At 45.0% G+C, this 13,106-nt stretch overlaps 1 protein-coding gene across 4 annotated transcripts in view; it reads right to left on the bottom strand.

Moving 5' to 3' along the window:
* AFF3 (ALF transcription elongation factor 3) overlaps positions 1-13,106 on the bottom strand; it is a 580,285-nt gene that overhangs the window by 130,927 nt on the left and 436,252 nt on the right. For all 4 annotated transcript variants that reach the window (XM_077958872.1, XM_077958871.1, XM_077958869.1 and 1 more), the window contains one exon: positions 2,494-2,545. In XM_077958872.1, the coding sequence (XP_077814998.1) occupies positions 2,494-2,545 (52 nt within the window). The remainder of the gene's footprint in view (positions 1-2,493; positions 2,546-13,106) is intronic.

Below are 13,106 nucleotides of genomic sequence, written 5' to 3' on the forward strand. Positions count from 1 at the left end.
ATTTGCTTATCGTCATGTAGATAAGAAGCCAAAATTAGGAGTGAAGCCATTCTCCATTTCGGCTGAGACTGCTGTGTGGCAGATATCTGGCTGCCCTGGAAACAAATCAACAGATCTCTAAAAAACTCAAAGCCTCAGTGGCCTTCTTTGCCCAGTTCACCTTCTTCCACTGGGTATTCTCCACCTGCCAATCTGGTTTCCAGACTCCTCAAGCTCTTCTACCTTTTTGGTGCCTCAGTTTCTCCCATGAGATGAGTAACCTCTTTTTGTGACCTCATAGCTATGCTCTCAGATACTCTTACTTGAAATTCTCCTTTGACTTTTTTTTTTTTTTTGAGACAGAGTCTCGCTCTGTTGCCCAGGCTGGAGTGCAGTGGTGCGATCTCGGCTCACTGCAAGCTCTGCCTCCTGGGTTCAGGCCATTCTCCTGCCTCAGCCTCCCCAGTAGCTGGGACTACAGGCACCTGCCACCACGCCAGGCTAACTTTTTGTATTTTTAGTAGAGACGGTTTCACCGTGCCAGCCAGGATGGTCTCGATGTCCTGACCTCGTGATCTGCCGGCCTCGGCCTCCCAAAGTGCTGGGATTATAGGCGTGAGCCACCGTGCCCAACCTCTCCTTTGACTTTTATTTAACCTCTGCTTGCTCTCTCTGCACATTATTTGTATTTGCATGTCTAGACAGCAAATCATCTGCATAGCATTTCATGATACTTTTCTATTAAGTTCACTATTCCAAAACCAATAGAATAGCATTAGTATTTTGTATTGCATACAAAAATGACTTATTAAAAAAAGCCTCTCTGAATTTTCTTTCTACACATCACATGTATCTAAACTTGACAAAATGCAACATGGGGGATGAGAAAAAGAAAATAGAAGTGTAGAAAAATCTGCCTTTAGTGTTTTTAAACTTGCTTTGAAATACAAACATTTCTTGAAATGCAGAAGTGAAAGTGATGAATGTTAAGTGGATATTTTTTCACCTTAACTGACTGATCAGAAGAGTATTTATAACCCCCTAACTGATGTCTGGAGCTGATAAATCAACACCAGGGGAGAATATTTCAAGCACATTTATCATTTAAGACAAACAGCCTATACCGAGCATGATTATTTTTTATTCATCATTTTGGCTCACCTCTATGTTTGCTCCTTCTCAATGTTAATAATATCTGTATAAGACTTCTCAATATTTAATGTTACAGATTGCCTGTTGCGTGCTGATGAAGTTAAGGTCATATGTTTGATCTCCAGAAGGCTGGTTAGCTAAATACACACACACACAAACACACACACACACACACACAAACACACACACACACACACAAACACACACATACAAACACACACACACACACAAACACACACACACAAACACACACAAACACACACACACAAACACACACACAAACACACACAAACACACACACAAACACACACACACACAGAGACACACACAGAGACACACACACAAACACACACATACAAACACACACATACAAACACACACACACACAGAGACACACACAGAGACACACACACACAGAGACACACACAAACACACACACACAAACACACACACAAACACACACACACAAACACACACATACAAACACACACACACAGAGACACACACAGAGACACACACACACAGAGACACACACAAACACACACACACACAGAGACACACAGAGACACACACACACAAACACACACACACAAACACACACACACACACAGAGACACACACAGAGACACACACACACAAACACACACACAGAGACACACACACACACAGAGACACACACACACACAGAGACACACACACACACACAAACACACACACAGAGACACACACACACAGAGACACACACACACAAACACACACACAGAGACACACACACACAGACACACACAAACACACACACACACACACACAGACACACACACAGAGACACACACACACAAACACACACACAGACACACACACACAGACACACACAAACACACACAAACACACACACACAGAGACACACACACACAGAGACACACACACACAGAGACACACACAAACACACACACAGAGACACACACACAAACACACACACAGACACACACACACACACAGAGACACACACAAACACACACACACAAACACACACACACACACACACAAACACACACACAGACACACACACACAAAAAAAGGAAAAAAAAGGGCTCTATTTCTGAGGGAAGCCTGATCTTAGCTTCCTTATAATACCCATTGGTGGTCTCAACATCATAAAAACTACAGAATTCAAGGCTTAAGGGAAATTATGGGCAAGCTATTTTAACATACTGACCCAACTGCATAGAAGCTCACACTTAGCAGACGAAAGACCAGCATCCTGAGTGCCACCATTCAGCTCCGTTAAAACCCAGCACAGTCCACCAGGTCACTGTTCTCAGTGTCACCTCCAAAGGATGCTGACATAAAAGAGAATCTTACCTGTTCATTCTCCTCTTCATCACTGCTTAGCTTAAGGTCATCTTCCAGCATTCTGAAAGAAGGACAAAGAGGTACAGATAGTTAGTGGATTCAGAATAATTCAGCATCAAAATATCACCTTAATGTTGCTAATAGAGCAACATTTCGGAAATAAGTCTATTTGATTTCCTATTTTTTTCTTTCCTTTTTATGCACTTCTCCTCTGGTGCACTTAGGAAATAGCAGACAGTCCCATCACAAAAATTAACCCTCACAACAGTCATCACCTAAGACGGGCAGCTTTCAGAAGATGCTGTGTTAGCAGGGAAATAATACTTAACAATAACGTATTGTATATTTCAAAGTAGCTAGAAGAGAAGAATTGGAATGTTCCCAACAGGAAGAAAAGATAAATATTTGAGGTGACGAATATCCTAGTTACCCTGATTTGATCATTACACATTGAATACCTGTATCAAAATATCACACATTCCTGAAAATAGCAATAAAAAAGAAGATGCTTTTTTTCTTTCTCCCAAATACATAGGGGCTTTTCCCCTGGGCAGTTGGCATTCCACAATTACTTGTTTAGTGTTTTCCAAGCTCCCAGTAATGGGCTGTGTCTCCATGCCTGCCCCAGGGGCTTTCATGGTAAAGAGAGAAGAGAACAAGAGCCATAAAGCCATAAACTTGAGTTGTGAGCGAAGCTTCTCAGGCCATCCATCAGTCAAAGAGCTGGAAAAGATGTTGTCCCCCAGATCCTATCTAGTGGGGAAACCAAGCAGGAGGGCGTGTTCAGAAAAGCCTGTGAAGGTGATTCCCCAGCCCACCCAGATCCCCCCATTCATCCTGAGGAGACAGCGGGGAAGCATGAGGTTAAAAGTGAAAAAAAGAAACACAACTTCAGACTCTGTTATTTGTGATGATAACACTGTATTCTTTTCAGCATGGCTAAATTGTTTCTTTATAGAATAGTAGTTTTCAGATTAATTCACTTCAAAAGAAATCTTACTCAGAAGAGTGCTGTATAAAAGCGTGCTCTCCACGCAGAGACGCTCTGAGGGAGCAGGGGAGAGCCTGCTTCTGAGGGACCCTGGGGCTCCACACATCAGTGCGAAGGCCGCTGAGCCCTTGTGCTCAAAGGCCTCATTGAAGCCAGCTTCCAAAGGCTGTCCCCTAAAATGTACCCGGTGTCCTTTAAAAGCCAGTTGTAGGCCCATCACTGATACATGCCTCTGAACATTCGTGGAAGTCATTTCAGTCACTTTTGGGGCAAACTAGGGGGTAAAGAACTGGCAGGGTAAGGCATGGCCCAGGCTCTGCCGCACCTGTCTATGCATTTGGGGCGAGTCGCTTCATGCACCCTGCCCCCGTTTCCCTATTTGTGAAGTGACGGGTTATAGAGGGCAATCCTAAGGTCGAATCCTGCTTTAGATTCCGTCGCTTTAGATTCCGTCGTGAGTCTACAAAATAAATATGCTCCCCAGTTTCGTCAAGTACAAAAACCCTTCTATTTGTTCTAGAGAACACAACGGAGAAACTTCTAAGTAGTTTTTGGGGTATGATTTAGGGCATTGCCATCAGGGCACCAAATCTGCTTCCTCACAGGCTCCTGCTCATCTCCCCATGCTGAGAGGTGTCGTTCTTGTATTATTTAAACCACAAGTGAACAAATGCACACGTCAGCAGAGGCTGTAGAGCGGCACCCCCCAATTCCTCTGCACGTCTGGCATGCCATTCATTTCCTTCACCTCCCAGACACATAGGCTTGGCTTCAAAGAGAAGAGAACTCTTGGTGATTTATTAGAGCATTGTTTGGGAGCAGCCTGGGGAAGCCGGCCGTGTTTCCTTTGTCCTTGAGTCCCCAGTGACGAGCACAGGGCAGCACAGAGCACAATACCAGTTTGCTGGCTGGGCTGAGGCGCCTACCCAAGACCATTCTCCTACCCAAAGGCACAGATTTCTTCCTAATGAAAAAGACTAGAGAAGGGACAGGTCCTTGTGTCCACTGCCATGCCCTCTTTTGGGTAAACCACCACCGCAGTGTTGTTTAATCTCTAGGACTGTCCAGCAAGCGCTGGGTCTTTTAAAGGTGGGTGGTCCAGCTGGTGGGGGTGGAAAGAGTGGGGAGGACTCACATAATCATGGTTAATAACCCCCTTGCTGTCAGATGGAAGCTGTGTGGCTGGGAAATTTAATGTTTAAGTGGACAATAGTGTGCACGGATTGGAAGGCCATCATTCCCCCAAACAGGAAGGCCCAACATGCCCCAAAGTGAGGGTGCTTAGGCTGGCTGCAAACTAGCCGTGCAACTCAGTCACCACATGAGGCTGGCATGGCTGAAAGTCACAACAGTCAAAAGGCTTTGGGAGGCTCTCTTTCAAGGTAGGGAATGCAGCTTACTTTTGTTTATTTCAAACATATGCTAAACGTATCCACACATAGACACGTGTCTGTGTGAATCTCAGAGTCCCCTGCACCACGATCTCGTGTGAGGTGCGCCTCTGGGGCTAAGCATTTGTGCTTCTGTAAAGAGACTCATCTATCTCATCACCATTTCCAGAAGAAAAGCAGTCAGAGATCAACCTTGCTTTGTGGATCATCATCACTCTGTTGCTGACTTTACCTCTCTTATATTAAAAAAATGAATTGACTGTGTTTCTGGCTGGGTTCTGAAAACAACAAATCACAGGTAAAAATACTCTGCCTTCAAGAGAGACTTCAAGAGAAATTCAAATCTAATTAAACTTCAGAATACCTCGAAGTACGAGAAACTGGCCATGGAAACACAAAATCACACAGCTGATATAACATTCCCAGAGCAACCCTGGGTGGTGCTATTTCCAAAGCACGAAATCACAGACCTGGGAAAGATGACTATGGCCCCGCCGCATCCCAGCCCCGACAGGCACAGAGGCACACCCCGAGGAGACCCGGGCTCCCTGCAGACTGAGAGCAGGAACCCTCTGCTTTCTTATTTTTTCTTTTTGTTTTGAGACAGAGTCTGGGTCTGTCACCCAGGCTGGAGTGCGGTGGCGCCATCTCGGCTCACTGCAAGCTCCGCCTCCCAGGTTCACACCATTCTCCTGCCTCAGCCTCCCGAGTAGCTGGGACTATAGGCACCTGCCACCACGCCCGGCTAATTTTTTTTTTTTTTTTATATTTTTAGTAGAGACGGGGTTTCCCTACAGCAACTCCTCCAAGGTGGGAGGTGGGCGCTATAGGGAGCTGCGACCGTGCTGGTCACAGCAGGGACTCCAGGGTCACACTGCCCAGGACGAATGCTAGCTCTGCCTTTCATCTAGCCCAGAGCTCGGGGAACTGCCTCAGAGGGCTTCCCAGAGAACTTACTCCACAATCCTTGGATAGTGCTAAGCGTGGGACCTTACACCAGGGAGCCTCCAATCAATGCTCATTTTTACCAATATTCCCTTTTCCCTAGGAGGGAAGTGGGCCTCAGAGCATTTAAGAAACGTATGTGGATAAACAAGTTGAGAGACTCTGAGATGTCTTTGTAATGATGCCTTAAAACAGAGCCATTGGCTCTACTTTCAGGCCGTTTTGAAAAGAAAGGGTGGAGAGATGGTGGAGGGAATATATTTTGGCCTGTAACTGCTGTCAGCTGGTCTGAGTGGCTTTATGTCGACACGACAGAAAGCATGCCCATCAGCCCCAGTGCCTGGGGAGGTCCGCCCTGGGAGCCAGCAGGTGGCCACGAGGCCAGGAGTCCCTCCACGAGGAGTCAAGAAGGCGTTGCCAGATGACAATGGGGAAGCTGAAATAAAATAGGTACTAAAATTGAACTTTTTGGCTGGGCGCGGTGGCTTGCTCCTGTAATCCCAGCATTTTGGGAGGCCGAGGCTGGTGGATCATCGAGCCCAAGAGTTCGAGACCAGCCTGGGCAATATGGCAAAATCCCATCTCTATAAAAAAATATAAAAATTAGATAGGCACGGTGGTATGGACCTGTAAATCCAGCTACTAGGGAGGCTGAGGTAGGAGGATCACCTGAGTCTTAGCGGTCGAGGCTACAGTGAGCCCAGATTGTACCACTGCACTCCAGCCGGGGCATGAGACCCTGTCTCGAAAAAAAAAAATTGAACTTTTTGAATTGAGAGCAGAGGTGCAACCTGAGGTGTGGACAGATCTGAACATCATGGCCTTAACACTGAAGAGTTATCAAACTACTATCAGGGACACTCCACGTTAGCACCTCATAGTGATTTTACAGTAGAGTCTGAACCAGGTACGTGAGAACTGTGATGCTTTAAGGACACAAACAAGATTTTTTTTAATGTGCAATTAAGTGATTGAGAGTCCACCCATTTTCACTTGGGAACCTGTCCTTACAGTGATCGTTGGGCATGTCCTAACACCCTCCCAGACAAGGAGTCGAAGGGTTCTGAGCCCCCAGCTACACCGGCTCACACTTTCATGCAGGGAGAGAGGGCCGTGCAGGAGCTCCATAGAGGAAAGGATGCAACGGAACTTGCATTCAGAACTCTAAAGAGGGAGCCAAAGATAAACAGGTCCATTTGCAGTTTGCCGAGCACTACCTTGGAGGACCTTTTACTTTCTGAAAGGGAAAGATGAAGGAAACATGCCTCATCACCACCAGTGGAACCAGCATCCAAACTCCCAACTGTTGTTTTGCTTTGCTTCAGACACAGGGTCTTGCTCTGTCATCTAGGCTGGAGTGCAGTGGCGCAATCATAGCTCACTGCAGCCTCAAACTCGTAGGCTCAGCAATCCTCCCACCTCAGCCTCCCGCGTATCTGGGACTACAGACACTGGCTACCATGCCTGGCCAAACCTCCAACTGTTGATTCTTTCAATTACTTCTGTGTCCACTGTGTGGCAGGCACCTATCTACAGAAGGTGTACGTACCATCTCCCAGAGGTGGTTCCCCTCACACATGACATTCAAATCAGCATGTCATTTTATCTATTTTTAAATGCCTTCAAATTGTGAAGCTCTGGCATATACAACTTTTGCAGAACCCAACTGTGTCATTTGAAGGTAAACTCAGTACTTTTCAGAAAAGGGAGTAATTCAATACCACCTTTGCAATGTTAACATTTGATTACCATAACTTCCCTGTGTGTATTATTTTCTTAATTGAGCAAGTGATACACTTATGTTGTAGCTGGCGCCTGCATTTTTGAGGCCTAAAATTTCTTGGGAAGCAGAAATAGCAGCCTACACTTAACAGATGGCCAACGGCTGCCAAAGCTCATCTGTATCTTCCACAGGTATTGCAAACGGGCACATTAACTACCTACAAGTGTAATGGCAGCCATTTCACAGAGCAGTGGTTTTTAATTAATAGGATTTTCCCTGAATTAGTTGTCATTTGGGGCCCTTAACAGATCGGAATCCTTTAGTCCTTTAAAGTTCATTTCATTTTGCTTTGTTTTAACGGTTTTTAAAAAAATCTGAGTTTTAATTGGGCTGTTTGATTTTCAGATTTGTTTCTATAGCTGGTGCTGCTACTATCTCCACCCATGTGAGATTTAAAGCCAAAGACAAATGTTTATGAATCTCCATTAAACATATTCATATATGCAAATATCTAACAATTAGCATTGCCCGAGAGCCTATTCATTATGCAAGTGCACCTCTCTGCAGGTATTCCCCAAGCCATCATCTCCACTGCCTGGAACACGGGAGGGAAAGTTATACAACTCATTTCATTCTTTCTGAAGTCTACTGCTTTGTCAGGGTCAGTGCTACCATCTGCCTGTGGTGATTTTCATTAACAAGTAACCACCTTCTTCTCGGCATTTGTTGGTAAGAACTTAGCTCATGCCATCCCAGCTAACTGGGAACAGGGAAGGCTAGCGTGCTCACTCTAGGCCTTGGCAATTTCGTGCATCCAAGGCACAGATGAAGTCCCTTAGTCAGGAGGCAAATGGAGAAATCAGGAACAAGATGAAGGGCTGCTCTACTTGACCTAAGTGTTTCCAACTCTGATGTTTTAAAACCCAGGGATCTCTACATCTTTTGAAGCAATTTTGGTCCATAGCAAGGTGGTATTTGCTCATGCATATCTCCTTCGTGGACTGCCTCCTTCCCAGGACCTGTTCTGATTGTAAGTGAAATCATCCATGATCCTGTAACTCTGCCACGTTGAACCTGGGGTGAAGGTGCACTGTCTCGCTTATGTTTAGGACCTTATTTTTAGTTAGCGACAGCAACTTCTGATGGTCCTTTTCTCCACTGATGTGCTGAATCCACTTGCCACCTTCTCTGCAGGCCCATCTTCCCTGGGGGATGGCATCTCATCTCCTACCCTAGAAGACCCTCTCAAAAGCCAATCTCATTTGGGAAACCTGCCAAATCCTGCTGAGATGCTGGATGATGTGTGTCTTCAAAATCTCAATCAGCCAACTGTCTTTCCCAACAGTACGCATAACTATATTAATAGAAAATAAACAGAAATAAAAGGAAAATGGAAATCAACAGTCATAAGAAGAAACAGTCAGTGTCACAGAGTCTGGGGTGGTGAAATAAGTTTTGAAATGGCAGCTTGGAGGCTATCCAGTATTATAGTCTAATTCTGTCCTTAACTAGCTCCGTGAACTTCGGCAAATCATTCACTTCCCCTAGACATTGTTTCCACATCTCTAAAGTGAGAGTTGGATAAAACAACCGCTATATCCTCTTACTGGTCTGAATTCCTTGGTTCTGTGCCTTTACCAATGGGTAGAATGTCCAGGAAGACTGCTGGAGAATGAGATGATCTGATACTACTCAGTTGAAAGTAAAACAAATAGGTTGGCATTTGAGTAAATGGCACCAAGATCCAACAGGATTGTGGAGTCCTAGGTGAAGTTCTCCATTTCCTTATAGTTCAAGTTACATGTGCCAAAGGGGTGTTCTAAAATTCAACAGAAAATGGATGTGGGATGTGGCAGTGCTTCCAGACAGTGGAGTGCTGTATAAACAGAATGTCTGAACACTTTATGAAGATATTCCCCATGTAATATGGTATGTGGCATAAAACCTCCCTCTCAGGCTCTAGTCCTATAAACATGTAACACTGAAGAGGCATCCCATCCCTGAAACAAGAACAAAGGCAACAGCCAGACTGTGCCCAGGTTCTCCTGCACAGGGAATGCCGACTACTGAACCGGGGGATGGTGCCAGCTCCCTACCTGGGCTTGAGACATGGGAAGTGTCTGTACTAACCAGTCAGCTCTAGTATTCTTTAGACTCTTCCCTATTATAGTGAAATATGACCCCCACACTCACACCTGATAGCTTTTTGGTAGTTAAAAAGAGAACTGAATGATAGAATAAGGTTCTGATGATCTATTACACAGTGTAGTGACTATAGTTAATAGTAACATATTATGTATTTCTAAATGGCTAAAATAATGGATTTTAAATGTTCTCACTACAAAGAAACAATAAATATTTGAAGTGATGGATATGTTAATTATCCTGATTTGATGGTTCTATAATGTATATATGTATCTAAACATCACACTTACTCCACAAATATCTACAGTTACTATCTGTCAATTAAAAATGAAACTTTTTAAAACGAAAAAAAAACAACCTAAGAGGATCTTTATGTTAACAAAATCAGATGACATATAAGTTGATCATTTCCATAGATGCAGAAAACGCATTTGACAAAATTCAACATTTTTTAAAATTAAAACACTTAACAAAGTAGGTATGGATGGAATACACCTTAACACAGTAAGGCCATATCATATTTGACAAGCCCACAGTTAACATCAGACTCAATGGTCAAAGATGGAAAACTTTTCCTCTAAGATCAGGAACAAGAAAAGGACACCCACTCTTATCATTTCTATTCAACACAGGACTGGATGTCCTAGCCAGAGCAATTAGGCAAGAGAAAAAAATAAAAGGCGTCCAAATGGAAGAGGAGGTAGAACTGTCTCTGCAGATGACACGATCCTGTATATAGAAAATTGTAGGGATGCTACCAAATAAAATCCTGTTAGAACGAATAAATAAATTCAGATGACGTATAAGAAGATGGCGAACAGAACAATAAAGTAACCTGCAGTGTCTCAGAAGACCTTTCACCACGTTCTCTAGGCTCTGTTCCACATATCACCAGAAGTCTGTGTCCTCTCAAAAATCCTACATAATCCTTCAGTTCTTTCAAGGAACAGCTTGTTCCCAAACCCCACCATGAAGACACATGTAGAAAAGCATGAAATCACAAAATACTCTTCAAGGTAACTGAAATAATAAGTGGCATAGCTTGGGAAAAAAATAAAGTCACCTGGTATCAAAGTAGAGAAAGCATTGCTGGGGAGTACACAGCCTTCACCAGTCAGACACAGAAAATACCAAAATACTGCTCTCCACATTTTAACAAGAGGTAATCTATAAATGAGGACTTCCCAATGAAAGCTCTGAAAAATAGTCCACATTTTTCTTTTCAAATCATTTCATAGGCGGAGTGTACTAAGTTCCTCATCTGATCAGTCCTCGGGGAAGTAAAGGCTTTGAGAGTGCTGTGGGAAAATGTTTACAAAGGAATATGTGTTCTTAGAGCATGAATTGCTCTTACTTAGCTGTGGGGAAGTAGAAAGCTCCTTAGGAGCTTCAGGCATGAAAGTTAGGCCAGTGACTCTCAAGCTTGAGCCTGCATTAGAACACTAGTTAAAAGCTCCATTGCTGGTCCCATCCCCAAGGGTTTCTGATTTAGCAGGTGTAAATTAGTCCGTTTTCACGCTGCTGATAAAGATATACCCTAGACTGGGTAATTTATAAAGAAAAAGAGGTTTAATGGACTTATAGTTCCACGTGGCTGGGGAGGCCTCACAATCATGGCAGTAGATGAAATCATGTCTTACATGGCAGCAGGCAAAGAGAGAAGGAGAACCAAGCCAAAACGGAAACCCCTTATAAAACCATCAGCTTGTGAGACGTATTCACCGCCATGAGAACAGCATGGGGGAAAACCGCCCCGTGATTCAGTTATCTCCCCCCCAGGTCCCTCCCACAACACGTGGAATTATGGGAGCTACAACTGAAGATGAGATTTGGGTGGGGACACAGCCAAACCGTATCAGTAGGTCTGGAGCAGACCTCGCCCCAAGTTGGTGTTTCTCGTAAGTCCCCAGGTGATGCTAAGGCTGCTGGCCCAGGGGCCACACTTTGGGAATCAGTGAGCTGGGCCACACCTCCTTCCCACAATGCTGTATATATCTGGAGCTAGCAGCTGAAAGCAGAGTCTGTGAGGCTCCCTAGAGGGGCCTCTGAGGGCATATTAGGGAGGGCCGAACGGTGGGGACCTGAGGCCCCGACACCTAGACACTGCCCTGGTATGTATTCCTAATCAGATCTCACCCACAGTGACTGCCTGTCCACAGTGGGGATCCCAAAGAGAATCGGGAACTGCTAGGAACTGCTGCTCTTTCACTCAATCAGCGGAGCCCATCACTGGAATACAAATTCCACAAAGGCTTTGGACTTGCTCTCAAAGGGCTCCTGGTTAGTAGGGGACAGAGATGGGTAACCCCATGATTTTAACAAGGTGGAATGAGCTCTAGAGCAGACATGTGCTATTACAGACCAGGGGCTCAGGAAACACTAGCTGGAGGAGGGCATACCTGCGCTGTCCTGGGAGAGCCGGCGAGGCCAGGGAAGGCCAGCCACCCTCCACAGGGTGACAGTCCTGCAAAGGAAGGACAGCCTAGCACCGAGTGTGTGGGCGAACGGAGGCGGTTTCCTTCCCTCAGTTTTATAGACCTCTTTTTAAAAAAAGACAATATGGCCGGGCGCGGTGGCTCAAGCCTGTAATCCCAGCACTTTGGGAGGCCGAGACGGGTGGATCACGAGGTCAGGAGATTGAGACCATCCTGGCTAACACGGTGAAACCCCGTCTCTACTAAAAAATACAAAAAACTAGCCGGGCAAGGTGGCGGGCGCCTGTAGTCCCAGATACTCAGGAGGCTGAGGCAGGAGAATGGCGGGAACCCGGGAGGCGGAGCTTGCAGTGAGCTGAGATCCGGCCACAGCACTCCAGCCTGGGCGACAGAGCAAGACTCCGTCTCAAAAAAAAAAAAAAAAAAAAAAAAAAAAAAAGACAATACATAAACATGGCTAAAATATCTCCAAGTAGAAAAAGGTATCCAGTGAAATGTCCCCCTTCCAGCCTTGTCTCTACTTGCCCACTTCCTACTTTCATCCTCCACCATCACAATTGCTTAGAGTTTCTATTATTTGAGAGTGTATGTATTAGCATGTAAATGAATGGAGACCCATTAGAGTCAGTACCGGATGTTAAAGAGCAGCCGTGTGGTGGACAAATAGAAGGCTAACTGGAATCTTTTGTTTTTGAGGCAGGGTCTCACTCTGTTGCCCAGGCTGGAGTGTGGTGGTGTGATCGTGGCTCAAGCGATCCTCCTACTACCTCAGCCTCCCACATAGCTAATTCAGGAGACCTCCCAATTAGTGAATGCCTAGCTAATTTTTAAAAATATTTTTGTAGAGATGGGGATCTCACGATGTTGCCCAGACTGGCCTTGAACTCCTGGGCTCAAGCAATCCTCCCATCTTGGCCTCCCAACGTGTTGGGGTTGGGATTACACATGTGAACCACAGTGCTTCGCCTGGACTCTTATCTGTGAGTAGGAAG

Source organism: Macaca mulatta, chromosome 13 (assembly GCF_049350105.2).
Source record: "Macaca mulatta isolate MMU2019108-1 chromosome 13, T2T-MMU8v2.0, whole genome shotgun sequence".
NCBI lineage: Eukaryota > Metazoa > Chordata > Mammalia > Primates > Cercopithecidae > Macaca > Macaca mulatta.